At 41.0% G+C, this 20,915-nt stretch overlaps 1 protein-coding gene across 3 annotated transcripts in view; it reads right to left on the reverse strand.

Moving 5' to 3' along the window:
* Positions 1 to 352: 352 nt before the first annotated feature.
* Positions 353 to 20,915, reverse strand: part of wdr70 (WD repeat domain 70) — a 45,000-nt gene continuing 24,437 nt past the window's right edge. For all 3 annotated transcript variants that reach the window (XM_086186897.1, XM_086186898.1, XM_086186896.1), the window contains exons 11-18: positions 17,631 to 17,730; positions 17,382 to 17,466; positions 17,137 to 17,275; positions 9,557 to 9,657; positions 9,081 to 9,160; positions 6,807 to 6,923; positions 2,336 to 2,498; positions 353 to 1,072 (exon numbers count right to left, since the gene is read on the reverse strand). In XM_086186897.1, coding sequence (XP_086043023.1) covers positions 985 to 1,072; positions 2,336 to 2,498; positions 6,807 to 6,923; positions 9,081 to 9,160; positions 9,557 to 9,657; positions 17,137 to 17,275; positions 17,382 to 17,466; positions 17,631 to 17,730 — 873 coding nt within the window. In that variant the 3' untranslated portion in view covers positions 353 to 984. The remainder of the gene's footprint in view (positions 1,073 to 2,335; positions 2,499 to 6,806; positions 6,924 to 9,080; positions 9,161 to 9,556; positions 9,658 to 17,136; positions 17,276 to 17,381; positions 17,467 to 17,630; positions 17,731 to 20,915) is intronic.

Genomic DNA, 20,915 nt, shown 5'->3' on the forward strand with positions numbered 1-20,915 from the left:
CATTTTATTGCCACAGGAGTTCTGCCAGGACGCCAAGACTTTCAACTGTCTACTTGTAGTTTTGACTGGCTCGGAGTTCTGGATTACTCAACAGTAATCCTGAATATAAAGATGAAAAAAGCTTGTGGAAATTGCAATGTGGCTATTTTCAACTTTGAGACTATTATACAGAAAATCTGGGATTCTGCTGACCTGCAGGCAAATTTGACCGCTTTTATGATGAATTTTATTGTGAAAACTGGCATTTAAATAATCTTTTGGAGAAAATCCATCCAAAAAAACAGCAGTTTTAAACTTGAAGTGTTGAATGTCTGAGCCCTAGATATGAGAAATGTGTCTATAGTCTTTATAGTTGAGCACATTAATAAAAAAATTCCTTTATTTAGGATCTTAGATGGAATACAGTAAAAAAAAAAAAATCGAAATAAACAGACGGCTTGATTAAGCTTTTGCTCATCAAATCTTACAAACTCTACAGCTTTAAAAATTATAATCTTGTAACAAAAACATACCAAAGAAAAATCATTCAAAATTTTTCTACTTTTTCCTTAAAAACTCCCAACAATTCTTGTGGCTGATGAACGCACCCAGACCACAAAATCTGGAGCCGATTTACAAGGCATTGGCAAACTCTGCTGTTATGGGAGGACAGTAGAAATGATGACAATAAAAAAACAAGCATTAAAAAGCCAAGGTCTTCCAGTGGTTGATGAATAGCAATGAGGGGAATATAAACCTACAAGATGCTAGATTTTATTTACACAGTGAAAACGCCAGTACATTTATGTGCTGCCCCTGAATTCAGAGGCATGCACATAAAAACACACACACTCTTGGATTATATTACGGGAGGCAGGAAAAAGACAATTTGCACATGTCACTGATGCTCCTACACAGTTTCCCTTGGAGCACTGATCTCCAGACCTTGTGGTAATGTTGTCAGCCATCCTATAAAAAGCGAGCTGCTGCTGCTCCTCAAGAGCCTCAGATTTTTCGCTTCTTCCATTCTGGTTCCTTGTCAGCCTCCTCGTCTTCCTCCGATTCTTCTGCAAACACCGGCTCTGGTTGGGTCCTGGAGGGAGCCACAGCAGAAACTCGGTCAAATTTAAATTTACGAGCAATAAAATGAACAACAAAAACCACACAGAATAAACAAAGAATTGTGAGCCAAGTCTCTTCAGTTTTATGTGTCATGTGGTGACCAAATGATCTTTGAAGCACAAACATGCTAATATGGACTTTGTGTTTACTTTAAGGAACATACCAACTTTTTGGTGATACATCTTTTGTCCTTCCTCCCTAAAGCCAGACAAGAAGATTGATACCGTTCTGTCCTCTCTTCCTGTATAAATGACCAGCTGGCTGCTAGTTAGCTTAGCAGATGAATGGCAGTGGGTGGGAAGTGTTAGCATACTTCATCCATCCATCCATCCATCCATTTTCTATACTGCTTATCCGTTAAGGGTCATGAGGGGGACACGCTGAAGCCTATTCCAGCTGACACTGATGGAGAGGCAGGGTTCACCCTGGACGGGATGCCAGTCCATCAGGAGCAATTAGCTCAAAGATACTTGGACATGGTCACCGGCAACCCAGCAACCCTTCCATCGCTAGACGGCCATGCTACATCTGAGTCATGCTGCCCCCGAGCATACTTCAATCAAAAGTAATAAAATATACTTTTCTCCAAACAGGCTTGCATTAATATAACTCAGGATGTGCGTGATATTTATTCTGAAATGATGAGATGTAATTTTAGAATCAAATACATTGTTGGAACTACTTTCCAGACCTGGCACGGTGATTTGACGCAGCACCTCAAAACACATGAGTAGAAAAGCAACTGCTGCTACTAATCATGGCCCACATTACTTTGGACAAACCAAGATCCTGACCTGGATCTATCTGACTTTTAAAAGATGTTGTGTTCCCTTTAAGCAAACACAATGTCGATATTACCGTATTTGAGCTCAGACAGAAGAGGTCTGCTGGCTGGAGTGGAGCTTATAAACAGCATTCATTTTTACAGTTATGATAAAGCTCATTTGGACTGACAATGTAAAAGTGTATAAATTTGGCTCAGGTGTTGTTCCGTGCTCGATAGTGATCTAAAACTGTCCATTACTCCAGCGCCTGTAAAAACTGTGCAGCTCTTTAAACATTTATGCGCCTCACAGGTAGGAAGAAACCCTAGTAGCATCATACACCACAAACAGATCTCGTCTTACAGTGTCTGCTAATGAGAACAAACCCAGAAATAAGAGACACGACAGAGGAAGAGTCAGTGTGTAAATGATTCATATTTCCTCTAATGAAGATAAGATGAGTTCCTCACTGTTTGTACGCTGGGGCGACCCAGTAAGGGTTCTCGGAAGCCTCCTTGGCGTGACGCAGGATGGCCTCTCGAGGGTTACTGTCGTCTGTTTTATCTAAAGCAATGTTCTTCACTATGAATGAGGACAGTGTGCCGCCATGAGCTGCTACTCTTCCTCCACGACCTGCCAGGACACATGAAGACCTCATTAGAGTCAGTGAGTGCACAGAAGAAAACACATGATGGAAACTCCTTTATTTTTTTTGAAACAGAGCAATGTACATGACTTCATGATGACAGTGACTCTACCCTAAAATTCCCAAAACAGCAACTCACACTTTTTAATCTTCCTGTCATTTCCTTGATTAGTCAATTCATTCCTTTGTCTATCAACTACTAAAAACTGCCTTTTAAAGGCTTTTTATGGTGTTGCCTCCAGATTTCTTATTTTGTCCAACTAACCCTCCAAAAATATTCACTTTATTATTATATTCACATTAGGAAAGTAGCAAGTGTTTTAAGTTATTGATCAAAAAACTCTATTATTTGATTAACAAAAAGCTAATTAATTGATTAATTGTGGATGCGAAAGTTGCTTGGCCTCAGTTTCTCACGCTGGGGGACATTGGAGATGCCCATTAAAAAAGATTTGGGTGGTGGCGGTCGTCTCAAACGTGCACGTCTCTCAATGGATTGATTAAAGGCAACTGAGTAAAATATGCAACTTGGATCAGTTGTTATATTTCCAAACTAGATGCGGTGAAGAGCTGATGACTTTCTCTCTCAAAACTGCAATCAATCCATCCAGGCTTCAATAAAGGGCTCTAGCCTATAAAGATACTGTGGCTGCACATGAAGAAAGATGGAACCTTGGACGCTCATTTGAATCAAATATTCCGTGGAACAAAGTTCTTTTCAAGTGGCCACCAAGGCCAATCTAATTGAAGGATCTGTACACGATCTGTGCAGGTGAGCCTGGACATTTTCTGTGTTTTGTATTCACATATAAAAAGGGTATTATTACATAATGTAGGATTCTTAATATGGATGCTATGTACTGCACATTTAAAAGTATGGGGGGGGGCTGAAAAAGGTACATAAACCTGATGAACTCGTGATATTTATCCATCTACTAATCGAAACTTGGAGAAAGACGCTTATCCTCAAGGATGCACTACTTTGCACTCAGTCTTCCTGTGAGTACATTTACTGTATAACCAAAAACACTACCAGATGAATGTATATCCTATTATAGGACCATAGAGACCTTTGAGTTGGACAGAAAAACCAGTAGATCGTCTGCATACAGTCTCAAGGGCCTTAATCATGGCCTGATCTGATATCTGAGAAAAGGTGTTAAAGTATCTGCGATATTTTGACTAATTCTATGAAAGCTTCATCAAATCCAACCTCCCTAAGCACCACAATGCTTCACTAGGTTGAATGTCTTCTGGCCGCTGAAGGACAATAAGGCAGCTCTACATGTTTGGTCTTGGAGGATGACATCTGCTATATGCTGGCCCAGCCGGTTTGTATTTATGTTCAGATCATAATTTCAGGGAATAATGGGCCTGTAACTTCCTGTATTCAATGAAACACAGATATCTGCTTCCCCGAGGAAGGATCTTAAAGGTATCAGCAGTCGTTTTCAACAGCGGTGCAAGCTCCTTTTGGAAGGTTTTACAGAAGACCCGCCCAAGCCCGTCTGCACTGGAAGCTTTTCTTAATGGCTTCCTGTTGCTCACACTGTAAAAAATCTGGCTGTCCGTCTCGGTATGTTTTGATTCAAAAAAGATTTCCAAAGAGAAGTCAATGAATCATGACCAGCATCAGGGGAGTAATGCGATTACCAGCGTTGAAATGTTTGTTAGTAAGATAACTGGGTGGATTTTGATGGAATCTGGTACATGCACCTATCACTGGAATCAATGTCATATCTGCTTCTAGTTATCATCTACAATCATCAATAACTTTGTCCCGTTTGTTACCCAAGAAAGAACGTCACTGAAACAGTACCAGCTTGTTCCCCCGTAGATGGTGTTGCATTCAAAATGTTAGTCCAAGTATGTTGTTCTACCCTGATTGGAGATTCGGACAGTTCTATATTTGTCAGCCTGCTGCTCTGTCAGTAATTCTTCCTCAATCTCTTCCAATCGCCCAAATATTGTTTCAAACTAACACACCAATTTTCTCTGGCTCGTGCAGCAGTGTTTGTAGTGCGGTAAAGCAGAGCAGAGCAGCACCGCAGCACGAGCTGGTCAAGGAGAAACAGCAGAGTTATAAAAAGACCTGATACCAATCCTCTGGATCAGCTGTACAATATAGCATTACTTATTTTAAAGGTAGTAGAAAAACAAAGTCGAGAAGTCACAAGGTTTGGAAAAACTTTCACTTTGGCAGTATGCAAGAGGTTGAGGATTAGACGTGGGGAGTCTCCTCCTCACGCAGCTCTCTCCTCCATTGACAGTTATGACTCAGTGCCCATAAACTAGCTGTTGTGTCTGTGTTTAATTGGCAAAAGGGTGTTTTCTTGCGGTGTTTCTCCTGACACACACGAGAGCTAGACTGTATTCACACAATAGCCGCTGAAAATAGCTAACGATAACTCATGAAAAGGCTTGGCAATGGTGCTAAAATCCGGAGTTTGCAATGAATATTGGAACTTGAGACTTTTTCCTCCCATTCACAATGTTTTATTTTTTACTCCCCACACCTCAACGCAAACCTGTACTTCCTACTCCCTGTTTCTGTTAAAGAAAGGACCAGTTACAGTACTCTGTTGGCTCTACTTGACTGCATGTATTTGAACTCTTTAAGAGGAAAAATCCTGCTTTCCAGAGAAGGTATTATTATGTCTTGAAATACACAAATGCATTCACATCCAAACACAAGGATTCCCTGCTCTAGCTAGGCCGTGGGGTTATTCGGGGGAATGCGAGGCACCTCCTTCCTCTCTTGAATTGTAAGCATCCATCCGACCACTAAGCATTTTCATCTTCCACTCATGCGAACCATTTCATGAAGAAACTAAACAATAAAAAGGCAGCCTGTTATCCGAAAACCACCGCTCTGCTATCAAGTAGTCTGACTTATTTTCATTTTCCGACTGCTGCGCTTACTTTTCTCTTTCTCTCAACATTACCATGCAGCAGTTAGGCCTCTCTTACTGTTTCTAATTCATTTCATTTTTACAATTATTTCAAAGGTGACAAATTATGCACCCTCTCCAGTTTAATATTTCCATTTTGGTGACGTATTAACTAACATTAACATATATTTATGATCAAAAAGTTACTAGTTACAGCTCCATAGGCAACTTTTATCAATTTTTTTTTTTAGAAGGCTGATAGGGTTCCTGCCATACTGACAAAAACTAACAAAACCACTTAACTGTGATTGGCCAGATTCTGAGGGTGTGTCAGAAAAAACACACCCCAAAGCCTGACATGAAAACACTCCAGGCTGGAGCGGGAATGCTCCTTGTGGCGCGTTACAGAGCGTCAAATGTGAGCGAGTCCTTGAATCACAACACCACAAAACAATCGAGCTCACATTGAACTTACTGGGTTTACTTATTTCAGAGTTTGAGTGTTAGGGGGGACATCAGAGACACAACTGTATAAGCACAAGAGCAGCCAAAAAGAGTTTTCCATAATATGGCCCCTTTAAACCTCATAAAACAAAGACATCATTTGTAAAATGCAAAACCTTCACCATTGTGGGCTACCATGCATTTATTTATTTATTTATTTTTTACTGGTTCTGTTGCAATTCTCGAGTATAACAGTTTGAATACTTTTTCTCTGTCTAAATCCTTTACAGATGTTTTTTTTTTTCCAACCTGAGGGAGAGAAAAAATAATTTCGCTGTGGAAACATTTCATTTTTTAAGTACATAGAGCTGAGGGGATAAGTGAAAAAAAAAACATGGGAAGATTGTGTGTAAAACTAAGACAAAATGAGCCAGCTGGAAGAGTTCTGAGGCATCTAAGTCTCTTGGAACAAAGTTCAGACTGTATTTGTGCATAGGTATGAATCTGTTAGTGTATGTGTTACAGGATAAATATAATCCAACCAAGCATGCGATGGAGAGAAAGTTCACCATGCATCATGTTCCAGCAACTAGACGACATGAGGCAAGCTACAATGAATCTTCGAGAGGCCAAGTGGGAGCAGAGCTGTTAAAGCTCTTGACTTCAGCAGGATTGCATAATAGAGAACACATCAACAACTGTCTGCATCTGCCTCAAACACAATCATGTATTCATCCAGTTAAGAACATGACTAATAATATGCTTCAAAAAAAACGTGGCTCATATTTAATGAGAGCATGTGTTGAGCATGTTTGTTTTCTTCAGTTCTGGCTTTGTCTCGTCCCTTAAGGACACCCGATTGTTCAATCGTGAATCATCGCATTTTTCTGGTTACTTTTTTGTTTATTCTATAAATTTAGAACTCATAAAAGCAAGAAACAATCAAGAAATTCACATTACCTGGTCCAGAAACAGGAGGCTCTGGTTTGTGGGACTTTTTGGGGTCAAGTCGGTCCTTCTCCAGCTGTTTGCGTGTACTGCGCTGTCGGGCCTCTCTGAACATGGGCAAGGCGTGAGCTGCAGACACACACACGGTTCAAACACACATTTATTGCTACACTTCAAGATATTTGCTTATGATTATACATTCTCTGCGATGTCTCTTAACACATGATAAACAGTGAAATCTAGATTCACCAGAGGACATTTCACAATAATTAATAAGCCACATGGATTGATACAACAGATTGATAAGTACCAAGATAAATCAATATGAACTAAAAGAGGTTTTTGGTTAGTTGATTTGGACTAAATCCCATATGCCAGTGCTGCAAAGTGGGGCTGATGGGCTAAATTTGGCCTGCTAGGGGCACCCCCCCCCCCCCCAAATAACGGGTCTAATAATCAAAATAACAACAATGTTGTCTGTTTCACTACTTTTGTGTTGTAAAAACTTGAAAAACTGACCTGTAGTGCAAGCATATGATTTTAAATCTATGCAAAAGTTTAATAACATTTAATTAAAAGTCTGACAATTCAAAGGAACCTTAGTGGCGTTTAGAATTTGTGCCTTTGGCCCACAATTAGATTTTACTTTTGGCCTTCCAAAAAAAAAAGAAAAAAGTCTGCCCCCCAAACATATTCTCTAATATGCAAGTATCTGTGAAGCAAATTTGGCTGACTTTGCCAAAATTTTTCTATCTTTGTTTATTTCTCAAAAACTTTTCCAGACTTGGAAATGTTTTTTTTTTAAATTCTATTACTTTTACAGGTTTTACATGACCTTATAAAAGGTCGCTGAACTGCAAGATGACAACAGGCGCACAAATAAGCAGACAGGACACCCGCTGACATGTTTGGGGTCCTCAGTGAAGAGAGAAAGCTGAGATCTGACAGTGTTTTCAAACAGAACAGAGCAACAGTTCTCACCTACTACTACACCTTCCAGAGGCAGTTACGCAAAAATACACACACCTGTTGACCTCAGAGCGAATGCCTCCCTTGTTTACTCTTTCTGCCATAGTGCACACCATCATATTCATTATATTCCCCCATGTTTAGATACAGCCAATCACTCTGCCACTCTTCACACTTTTGTGGACACTATTGCAATAAAGGCCCCGAGCACTTAAAGCCACGAGTGTGTGAGAGGGAGAGATTGTGTGTGCGTACGAGCATTTGTGTTAAAGTGAGTGTATGCTCTGCTCTTATCCTCAGGGGTTACAAAGAGACACTTTAGTAAAGGGTTAGATAGAGTGATTTTCCATCCAGGAGCGCTGTCACTGTTCAGTGTTAATTCTTCTCCACGCTACATTAAGTAAAAAGGTTACTGTTAACAGATTCCCTCGCTTTTCTCAATGGGCCATCACTTGCTTCCTGTCCCCTCTAATTTTCCAGTGCCAGGGCATCAAGTGCGTCACTCATCGATCGTGGCAGTCAAATGTCTGCCTTCTTCACACCTTGTTGGCATGGCAATGAAATCACCTGATGCACCTGAAAAGGCTGCGCTAGCCCAAACAATAAAGGCCGTCTAAATTGTGACTCGCAGCCAATCAGAGGCTTACTGTCGGCAGCTGCTCTGGTCCTGCAGGAACATGATTTTAGTCCAGTGGCGAAGAGCGCAGGACACGCACTAAAGAGATGACAGCCTCGTGGGTTGGGTGATATGACAGGATGACAGTTGGGGGGGTAGTTTGTGTGTGCGGCGTGAATCAGCAACGAATCACACCAGTAGAGGTGGGAGAGGTGTCTGTCCCTGGCGTGATCTGCTTTTACTGGAAACACATGGCTACTGCGTGGCATTGCGCCCTGTGGCTACACTTGACTCCATCAGCTAATGGGCCTGTGAAAGTCCTGAATGCTGTCTCATTCGTCGCGCAGCCCTCAGTGCACGCCACAGTGCGCGTTAGAGCAAAAAGATGAGGAAAGATATATCTGAGAAGGTACATAGGAGAATGGTTCAAATGTCATATTTTGAACTTGGAAGATGCTCTTTGCTGTGATGGGTTAGGGCTCAAAGTGGATTACACCTCTGTAGGGATTTGATAATGGCACCTAAGCTCAACTCACCCAGCAAAATCTAAGCGTTCAGGTGCAATACCTCCATTGACTACAGTATGTAGGATTGCGAAGCAGAAGTTTCTGGTAATAAGCAGTTTTTAAATTTCATAATTATCACCAATGCCCTATATTATGGCAACCCTCATACAGGAGTACAGACATCCTGGAACTTACGTGTAATGATGTAGTCTTGTGTCAGCGTCTCTGCGTGTCGCTCTTTCCGTTTGCTCTTGACTACACACAACATAGCCCCCCTGGAGAAGAGCACAATGGTTAGTTGATGCTCTGTGAAGGTAAATTATCATAGAAAACTAAAGGTCCTGAAGACAGTGCACTGCTGTATCTAGCTTTTCACCATTATCTCCAATTCACATGAAGAAACTTCATCTTGATATATACAGTACATGTACACAAAAGGAAGCTAGCATTAGCATAGCTATTTTGCACCTTCTCAAAAATGACACATCAGATGTGAAACCACCAACTGTTTCTGCTGCTTTACAAGTTTTACAAGCTGTTGATCAAAATGCCAAAAATGTAAAATGGTATTTACAGAGATAATGACTGAAGAATTAATACTTAGATGGTTTTCAAGTCTAAAAATCATAAAATAGCACAAGTCTTGTCCAATATGTTTCAATCTAAAATACCTCTGACTTTTGATGGGGTCATAGTAGACCTTGGCCAGACCATTTCCGGTCCCCACCATGATCTGGTTGAGTTTTGGGTGCCACAGGCAACGGACAACACTCTGGAGTACACACAAAGAAATGATATGAAACACTTAAATGCTTGCTGTACAGTTACTGAGGCAGTTGATAAATGTCAGGATATGAAGCAGCGGGTGGAGAACAACTTGTTCCACTGTGGTTGTTTCAGCTTCTCCACCAACAAAAAGGTAACAATCATATCTTTTAAGTATTGTGAGTATGTGACCCAGGTTGGTTGTGGTACTGTGGGGATCAGCCCCGGCGTGCTCTGCTGCTCTAGTTGACTATATTTGGTTGTTGGGATGAGGGTTGGATCCCTCAGTCTATGTGTGACAGATGGCCCAGTGCCAATAGGCAAATGTGACCACGTTTATCCAGAGGTGTGTGTGTGTGTGTGTGTGTGTGTGTGTGTGTGTGTGTGTGTGTGTGTGTGTGTGTGTGTGTCTGTGTGTGAGTGAGAGAGACAGAGAGCAAAAGAGGCAGAGAGAGAAATAAGCGGCTGTTGTACAGTGATGAAGACCCACTGTTCATTCTGTGATATGTGAGCTGCAGCGGTGAGCCAGACCCCTCGTACAAGTTGTAGTAGTGTTTTCTTTCTTTGCACACGCTGCCAGAGCCTCACAGCCTTCGGTGATGTCCTGATTAAGAGTCATTGTAAACACACGCTTCTTGTATTTATGGAAATAGTTTAGAGAAAGGGTGGGTGAGAGTTTGACTTGTCTTTATGTGGAGCAGAGAAGGCAATCTGGGGGGTGGGGGTCTAGGACAGGACAGTGGAGGATGGGGGTGGGTAGGACTATGACTGGGATGTCCAGATTCTGTGACAGTGAAAGCTGCTTAACGCCCAGCTGTTCAGCTTCCCACCAGGATACCAGGAGAAGGAGTCTCAATCTCACACACACACACACACACACACACACACACACACACACACACACACACACACACGTAAAAGGAAACAGGTTTTCTTTTCTTAATAAATAGAACAAAATATAGTATATCAATCACGAGGTTCAAACAATCACTAAAAACATCCAGCAGTACTCTAGATACAAGCATATAGAGCCCAGTTGTCCCGTTCTGTAAATGAAATCAGTGAATAAAAATATCATGTTCAAACATTATCAGGTGACGTAATTAAGGAGTATTCTATTACAATTCTCTACTATGAAGCCAACTGCTCCGTGGATTGTAGCTGTGAACAGATGAGGGTTAATCTACCCGACTAGACCATGAGCCAACTGTAATTGATAGAAAGGTCTGGAAAATGCTTTGATGTATTTAATATGAGCCTGACATATGACATTCAAGTTTATATATCATTCCAATAAACCTACAGATAACTCCGCTCTGGCCAATTTACACTACAACAAAGTTTTTCTATGCGTTAATCAGATCTGGCCCAAACTTTAATGAGCTATTTATTGGCTGACGCTACACCCCTCCAGGATGTTTGGTGAAAATCTGGCATGGACAGATACTGCCAAGACCAATGTTAACAAAAGGCAAGCCCTGCTAAGCTGGACTCCGATACATGCAATGTACATGATATTTGTACATCATCTGTATTTTGTTACTTAACTACACAGGGACTGTGCGTGACATGTAACTTTGGCGTTGCCTGCTCCATCAGTTCTATTTGTGCGACAGCGTGACAATCCTCCAGCCTTATATAAAATGATCCCTGTATTGTTACAGATCATGCAGAGCAGCTAATTGTGAGTGGAAAACACTGATGATGTAAACCGCAAGAGAAGATCGACAATCCTACTTCAGTCTTTTCAGAACACACAGCTGGGAGACAGCTGCCCTGCAGCACAAATGATTTTGGTTAAATTATGAGCTCAACAGTCATTTCTTCAGTGTCTTTTTTTGTCAGCTGAACCGTGGGTTGGCCTCACAAGTGTATAAATGAACTAAGTTTTTTTTTCTCTCTCTTCAGCGGAACCAATGAAGCCTGATATTAAAGTGAAAGTGAAACTTTCAGTGCTAGCTAGCACTGTCTCCTAGCTCTGCCTTCAGGTTCACAGTGTCCTTTCTCTTTTTTGAGTTGTTATTGGAGTTTTAACTCAACACTAGTGGTGCCCTCCTGACATTTTGTGCTCTAGACGACTGCCAAACCGGCCCGGCTCAACCCTCATGCAGAAGCGTTCCAACAACTGGGAGTCAGTCAGTCTGTAGGCGTTCCGCAACAAATGCCTTCAAGGACAGTTCCTGGGTCCGCTACAAATGCAATTTTTAGTTTAACAGAACTGCACCAAAACTAAATTAATGCCTCTTTGGTCCACATTACACACCCCCAAGTTCAGCGAAAAACAGCCAAGTAGTTTTTGCATTATCCTCCAAAAAGTCAGATAAAAATGACAATTTATAACATACATTTACTGCCTGCAGGTGCTTTTCATTTAGAAAGCTCATGATACTCATGACAACTGCATTCATGCATCCCATATTCAACCCACTTTAGTGTAAATGTGCACTCTGTTATTAACTGCCCTGTCAGTATTGCTAATGCCACACTGATAGTCCCAACATGTGAATGAAGGCAGTCACACTCCACAGGTTCAGTAAAAGTTGGAGGAATGCGCCTAATGCACACAGAACAAAAACAAAGAATGGTACATATCAGGAAGTAAAACCCAGACAAAAGAAAAACCATAGCCAAGTATCTCAAGTCCAGCGGGGTTCAGAGATCTGCCTCTTCAGACCCAAACAAATCATGCTGTCAACAAAACAGCAAATCAAACAGAAGAAGCAGAGAAGCCAAAAACAGTCCAGTTCAGAGGGGCCCACCCCTGCTGAATCCACCATAGCCAAGCCCTGCCCAGCCATTCCAAAAGTAAGACTGCTATCACGATACTCAGACCAGTGTGTTTATACTCTAGAACCCCCTGTTTACACTTCATGTCCACAAAATTACATCACATCATGAGGGAGGAAACTTTCATCAGTAGGGTCTTCAGTAGCAGCCTCATTGTCTCATCAGATTAAAATACCATACCCTGATTGGGAATAAATAAGTATACAGGCACTTGCCCAACATGCATGCTGATTATGAAATAATAAAGCTATAATGGGACACAATAGTCATGGTTGTGGTCTTTGTTTAGTCGATGGTGAGAGAATCCAAATGTGCAACTGCTTCTGACAGACCGAGCTAACACAGGCCAACACTACTCTCAGCTGCATGGGCAACTGTCCGAGCATGACCTAGCTTCCTGGAACAACTAACTTTTCCCATCTTGTATGATTTACTTGGTTAAATGCAAAAAAAGACAGTAAAGAGTTCATGCTGCCCTTCTATCTTTCACCCTTGGCTGCTTTTACTGAGCATGAAAGACAGATCATTCATATTAAAAGGGTTTCTCAAGGAGCATGGCACGGGAAGCTGCTCACTGTAGAAGATCCCTCAAGCATGAGATGGTAGGAGTAGTAGCTAGTAGAGGGTGCCCCAAACTGGTGGTCAGATGACCCATGCCAATTATTTATGGTAGTTCAGCCTCAAAACAGCACCAAATCTACATGCACAGTTGCAGTGGTCATGTAAATGGACCACCGTATTGATCTCACTGTACATGACCCAGAGAAGACTGGATTTATTGGCAGGAGTATGTCCGCCTCTGGAATGGTAGGTGGCAGTGTGCCACCTTACAGCTGGTTGCAGTCAGACTTTCTTTCTGTTCACCTATTGCATCACATACCAAAACATGTTAACCAGAAGCAAGTAAGCAGCGTCCCTGTCAAGCAGCATACTTAGATTCAAGCTCTACAAAAGACTGCAAGTACCAGATCACGGTTGCGTGCCTCTCGCAGTGACCTTGACCTTCGCCTGCCAAAATCTTTGTCTGTTCATCTTGAGTCACAGTTGACATTTGAACCAAAGTTGAGGACATTCAATCAAGCTGTTTCAGAGATAGATGATATGAAATAAATAAATAATGAAATAGAAAAGCATGCACAGGACCAACTGAACATGTGCAGTGCCAAGGCAAGTTTGAGGCCAATTAAAGCGTATGCATGACAAAGTTGAAGAATTCCTGACCAAGTTTTTGAGGTGCGCTGGTCTGACTTGTATAACTTGTGTAATTGCCAATTTCCCCACTGTGGGACAAATAAAGGGTTATCTTATCTTATTTCATTCAGACTTAGATGGATACATGTCTTTTTGAGCTGAACATTGGAATATACAGAAATCCACATATAGTGGAAATAAATGTGGGCTGCTGGTTTGAAAGACAGCCAAGTCAACAGGGTCTCACCTAGTCCCTGCCTTGTTTGACGGACTAAGATAAGGTTAAAGAGTCCCTGAAGTATTTACCAAATGGACCTACAAAAAGCTTCCATCGTCAAGCGCACCCCGCAATCCAGGTCTGGGGTTACATAAATGACTGTTTAAGTTAAAAGTGACTGGTGGGGCTTCATTTCACAGGCCTGCCAGGTAGGCCACTTAATAAAGACAGTGCTGCACTTAAATTCTTGGGCCATACAAAAGGATGACGGCTGATGTAAACATAGTATATAGCTCATTCATCAGGTTCACCGAGTGCATGTCGACCAGAAATTGCTGATGTGCTGCTAAAGCTACAACTGACTGCATCAGATGGGGCAAAGCTACATAATAACTTGGCATGGACAAAGTGCTGTGAAAGTGATGGTCAGTGTGATGGGAGGAGGGGCAGAATGTGAAGGGTGCATGTTGAGCAGATTCCAAAGTGCACAAAGACACACTTACCTGACTTAACATGCTTCTTAAGAGGGGAGAATTATCATTAAGAACTACGCACTTAGAGTAACCAAGAAAATTGGCATCATACACCTGCCTTGAGACTGCATTGCTTTCTGTGCACTGCACTGTGTTGGCAGTTAAGAGAAATCTGCAGCGTTAAAGACAGGAAAAGAGGATTTGCCGTCCCTGCAGTGAAACTGAGCAGCAGCTTTTAGAGTTGCTAACAACAGCAGATGAAGGGACGAGTGACAGGCCAATGGAAAAATCACTTCCAAATGTTTATCGTCTTCAGTAAAGTGAAAGAGAAGACAAACGTCCATGGGGCGATGCAAAGAAGGAGGGGGGCTGTTAAATCTCTTTACAGACTCTTTCACCCTCAGTGACTGAGGTCCTTGTTTGATTCTGCTATAACAACGAAAGTGGTAGCAGAGAACTACGGCTGATTCTGTCTCTCTTTGCAGGAAGAGCTTAAATTACCATGAACAAACATTACCAGCCTGTTCTAAGTACCAACCATAAATATGTTGATTGTACTGTTGGTCATTTGCAAATTAAAAATGCCACCTGCCGTCTTTCAATCAAGCCCCTGATTGTGGCGCTCTACACAGAATGACACAATGGGACACCAGCATTGTTTGAGTTCTGTGTAAACATGCAAAGTGTTAGTGGCTAATAATAACAGATCTATGTAGATGATGTTAGGAAGTAGCATGGGGTCATTGGAGTTGTTGTCATCACTGTTGCTGATGTTGATTGTGCTTCAGCTGTGGCAGAAATATTTATGGACTACATAATGTATGAAAGCTCCAGTCCTCTGAAGTAAAACCTCATTTATGCGCACTATGTATTTTCATTCTAAAGAAATATCCACGAGAAACATTAACTAATGTTATCTTACATTGTCCACCCAGCTTATGTAGCTTATGTTATGTTTCAAATTCAATGGGGTGCCAATACGACTTCATCAAGTCTGTTTTGTGATCATTTCCAAAATTAAATCAATTGTTCCTGAACTTAAATTCTTTCACCTAACAAATGTCATCAAAAGCCACGTACAACTCTAACTGACAGCTCTCTCCGGCAATAAATATATGCAGACTCAAAAGCTCAACTCATCTTTCAATTTACAAGTGTTCCCCTAATTTTCATTGATAGCAGGGTTACTTATTATATCAAAGTTACGTATAAATCTGTCATCTAAATCCTGAAAGAAGTAAAATTCAAATTATCTTTTGATAGATCAACTGGATAAATAAGAGTACAGATTTCTTTGTAAATCATAGTGTTGTTAAAATCAGATAAAATAGGTCAACTGAAACATAAGACCTCCCCTCAGTTAACGCAACTGTGCAGCGGGGTATGTGCTTACTGTGGATGCGCCGACCTGTGCCAAGGTTTGCAAGCTAACAGCAGCTGGCGGGCAGGATAGGGAGGATACACAGACACACACAAACCCAGCTTTTGCCTTGTCGTTCCCCCTCTCCCAAACATGCTCACTCTGTGTCTGGTGTGAAAGTATCATGCCTTAGCCAGAGAGACCCAGTTACGGGCCATTATCCTTCGTCAGACCACACTGTTATGACTACAGATATGCAGTAATAAATTTTTGGAACACAGTTCAAAGAAAGAGAGACTGTGGATAAGGAGCAGGAGGTAACGGGGAAAAAAGTTGTTGTTTTTTTTTTACTTCATTTCTGCAAGTGGGTTGGCTTGCCTCCATGCAGGATTCCTGAGAAAGCAGGCTTACGTGTATGACAGAGTAGTCTGTCAATGTGAGTGGAACATGCTGATGGTGTCCTTATATAATTTCATTTACGGCAACACACACTCAAGTATCACAAGCTGTCCTGTCAGGGGTTTGTTTGAAGTACATGCATTAGGAAAAGTAAGATTACTTTCTCTTAGCTCGCCTTTTTTAAAATAGTCCTCTCTTGCAAGTTCCTCTGATTTGAAGGAATACGATCATTTAAACAATCATCCTGCAGCAGTCCATCTGTTGTCCTGGAGAAAGATGAAAATGCATACACTGCTACGCTGCTCATGAGGATCGCCTTAGTTTCAGACAATAAGTCATTCATGGTGATAAATGTGATGACATAGGATTGGACTAAATATGATTTCTGACGGAAGGGGGGGTCCATTAATATGTATAACAGGAGCTACCACTGCCATCTTTTCAGTGCCAGTAATATAGAAGATAAATAGATTTTTATTTTTCAACAACCAAGACTACAGACATTTTTATTGCTCAGTGTGCATTGGTCTACGTGTCCATTTTTGCTTACTTCCTTTGTTTTTTGCCTTTTAAATCTGTAAATACCTATAAATTCCATTTATATTGTCGGATAAGTTCTACATAAATCAAATTTGATTGATCGATTCAGGTATGGATGCACTGATTGAAACCGATTTCTGACAGGTACTGGAATGGGGTATTCATTTTTTTTTTAACACAAAAAAAAAAAGAAAATTCTCAAATTCTTGTATAGACTGTCAGTTCTATTCATAATAATTGAGAAAACAAATAAGGATTGACCAAAATCTGTTTTTTTTTTTTTTTAAAAAGGCTAAGAAAATTGCAATAGTTGCATCTGAAAATGAAGGAGAAATGACACGCAAATGAGAGTTATCGTGTTTCACTGGGGGTTTGTGTGTGTGTGTGTGTGTGTGTGTGTGTGTGTGTGTGTGTGTGTGTGTGTGTGTGTGTGTGTGTGTGTTTCCACTGTGCAACATTTTGCTTTGTAACCAACACCCTGGCTGTGAGAGCGGTTGTGGAGATTCAAGCTCAACTTACTGAATTAGTAACTTCTATTTCATAGACCCTCTGAAAGGAGGCGCGATCAAAGAAAACCAGCTTCCCATTTCCCTCATCTTTCTTCACTGAAGTGCCTGTGACAAGAAGCTGGTCGTCGGGGCTAAAACAGCAGTCGGTCCTAACAGGAAAAATGACACACATACAAATCAGCTCAAAGTTATTCACTCTTGAAAGACAAGCAGGAAAACTTCAATTAAGACAATCCAAAAAAACTAAAGTCTCACATTGCAAAGTAGTTGGTCAATCCAGTGGTGAGATTCACAGGCTTCTTGAAATTGCGTATATCCCAAATCTTCAGAGTGTCATCACCTAGAAAATGACAACAGGTTTATATTGGAGATGTAAATCATGGAAAAAGTCAACAAAGGGAAAATTTGTGAATGATATTTACAGTGGGGTGCATCATTTATATCACAGATCTAGTTTGAGGGAAAGAAAGTGTGCTTCCCTGTCTACGAATGGAAACTTCTCACCTCCACGAGAGGCTAGAGTCATGCCATCATAAGAGAAGGAGAGGCAGGAGGTGTCTGATCCTGGAGTGTGAGCTTGCCGACAGTGGAACTTTGTATGGACCTGAAACAAAAACAGTGAAGAGTCCTCAAGTTATACACCGAAAATCACTGGTGACACATTAAGGAAGACAATAACCCTTCCAGGATAAAGGAAAAAAGGTGAAGGACATAACATCAACCTGCTTTTGACCTTAACTAACCCCTGATCGGACTTGGCTTCAAAATCATGCTGAAATGCATATTCTATAGTAACTTTTTAATTACTACAGAATAGCTACATCTCTTCAGACGGTTCATGTTCGAGGCGAGTTTCGAAAATCTTGATGGACTAGCGTATTAAAGTGCCCACGCTGTGCTTCAGTCGTCCATGTTTAACTGCAGTAACAAAAAGACCTTTTCATTTTCTGTTTCAAAACAACACACGGTTCCCATTTCCTCCACTTAGTACATGCTACATACTCGACTATGAAGCGTGTTAAACTTTTGAAACATCATCATCCACTCTTCACACGGTACCACGATCTTCAGACCACAGAGATTGACCTTGGCAAGCTTCAGGTGCCCATCTGACGAATGGAATTTCGGTCCTATTTAAGAAATATTCTACTTTTCCTCCTTTATATAGTTTAGGAGCCAGTATCACACAGGCCTTGAACTCCAGCCCTGGCTTAAAGAGCCTATTTTATTCTAAATAAATATTAGTTTTTCTTACACAAATCTTATTTTGTAGCACCACATCACAAAATAACGACTATTACCAACGACAAGTACAAAATACTGAACATTAAATTTTTAAACTGCATCAGATGCATGAGGAAAAAAATGGTAGCTCCTGATATCAGGAAGGTCTTGAAAAATATTCTTGCTGTGATGACAAGGAACTAAAAATAAGAAACTACTGTGACACTGAAAGAGTTTTGTCGGGACCGAGGAAGAATAAAGTTCTTTCCAGATGATAAACCTTCGTCAAACACATCACAGCTTTGGCTTGAAGACTTTTCCTGGAAGATTCTGGGGCTTGGCCTAAATCAAGGCCCAAACTATTATTATGACCTGTCAGTCTTTACTCTGTTTATTTTTCCAATTCTTTTCCCACAAATTTCTAAAGTCAAATTAGGGAATGAACAAGCGAGCGGACCACTGTGAATGCTTTCGAGGAGAGAATGTCTCAAATTTAAACAATACCACATCTCCTCCAGGATTAGGTGTGCTCACCCTAGGCACTTTAGACGTGGAACATAATCTCACTGGTGGGAAAGAGTCAGTGCTAGCTCGGTTCACCAAATCAAACTCCTGGATATGGTTTTGATTATGCTCTTCTCCAGAGGTGCCAAGGGTGAGAGGGACTAAGTTGGCACTGATGCATTTCCCCATAGAATGAGATTGCCTTTATGAAAATACATGCTGCTGAGAGGAAGGCTTCGGCTGTTGGTTGTTGTATGCGTCAAACTGCGGTTTGGAGTTTCTGGGCTCTTTGGAGTCTCTGGGACCTAGAAAAGGCACCGATAAGGGCCTCCAGGAGGACTTCAGCAATCAAGGGGAAGCTGGAGAGGAACGGCCTCCCTGATTTGAATCAGAGGGATTTACAGTTGGGCTAGTGCTAACCATGGTTTAGCCAACAGCATTTTCAAGCATAAGTGAACTTAGCAGAACAGCCAATGAGTTTTGGTTGTCCTGAAGGAAGCTGTGATGGTAGCTGAAAAGAAACTGGAGTCTAATACGGATGTCTCATCCCCTCCATTTGGAGTTTATCTCCTAAATAATCAGTTGATTCAACGATTAAGAGACCAATGCTCAGTAACAATAATAAATTTGAGTATCATCTCACTCTGATGGGTGGATTTTAAGGATATTTTGGCAAACAAAAGGACATTTTAATGTGCCTAAATCAGGAGTATTCCAATGGAATCCCGGCCACTTTAAGACATTCTAACTTATCTGAACAGTAGTTTCAAAAATGGCCTGTATTTGATGTATCTGGTGCACTACTTAGGGTAGACTGCATGTTTGTGTTTGTGTGTGTGTGTGTGTGTGTGTGTGTGTGTGTGTGTGTGTGTGTGTGTGTGTGTAAGCCAGTGGCTACAGCTACAGCTTGGAAAAAACCAGCTGAACACAGCACACACTCAAGATTTGTCTCTATCTTTCTCACACAGACACACAAAGAAACAGCAAGAAGAAAAGAAAAAGTACACGGTATGAATAGAAACGGAAAAAAGGAAAATACAACAATGAAAAAAGGTTGCTTTTTTCATATGTACAATCAACATGTTAATTATTGAATGCTACGATTTCTGACAAAAAAAAGTTGCACATAGGAATAAACCCTATTTTAGGATTTATCTTGTATACATAAACTAAATAAAACAATAAAATTATTGAGGTGTTAATTAAAATGATGGTTACTTCTGTGTCTCTTCCCTCACCAGAGGATGAGGAAGACTGCCTCTTACCTGTGTTGACACCAGCCAGATAACACCGATCGATCATTAAAAGGCACTGGTGAAGCAATAGTTTGGGAAGTATGCTTGCTAACACTCAAACAAACATAACCTTGGTTTATACAGCTACATTTTCATTAATTCTAAACGGAATGCAAATAAATCAGTGAAAAGAGAATGGGGCAATGCAGACTTTTGACTCAGAAAGGTGGATAAGGAATTTTAAGTGTGCACAGAGTGTGGAAGACAGATAAGATATGTAATGTAGTGAAATGCTGGCTTAAAAAAAAGTGTGGAGAGTGTGAGGTGAATGAGTGATGTGTCCTTAGATACAAGAAGGAATCGAGGCCATGCCTCACTTCCCCTGCAAGTGGAGGGAAGTTAATAACTTGGACCAAACAGATAACAGTGTTACCTTGAACTGTAGATAACATGGATTCCACTTTTTAAGACCTTGGCCACCAAGCCTCTTAAGCCTCTCTAGGGGTAATTTTCTGCTTCCCATCATCATTTTACTGACATTACCATTGACTCAATCCATTTTCCCTACTTTTTTTTTTTATCTCAGATTATGCAGTTACTCTTTTATTGTCTTCATTGAAATTGGCTTGGTTAAGAAAAGTCAAGAGGTCATTTTAAAATAAGACTACATTTTCTTATCTTGCAGCAGAAGCAGAAGAGTGAGGCCACAGTGTATCTCAGGCCTGCTAACACAGGAGCTACAGCGCTAATAGGGCTTAAATCCACTCATACACTGAATAATGTGAGAAAAGAAATTGACAGACTCTTCGTTTTATTTTATCAGCCT

This window comes from Aulostomus chinensis, chromosome 19 (assembly GCF_037954235.1).
Source record: "Aulostomus chinensis isolate RoL2024-O1b breed Wild chromosome 19, RoL_Achi_v1.0, whole genome shotgun sequence".
Taxonomy (NCBI): domain Eukaryota; kingdom Metazoa; phylum Chordata; class Actinopteri; order Syngnathiformes; family Aulostomidae; genus Aulostomus; species Aulostomus chinensis.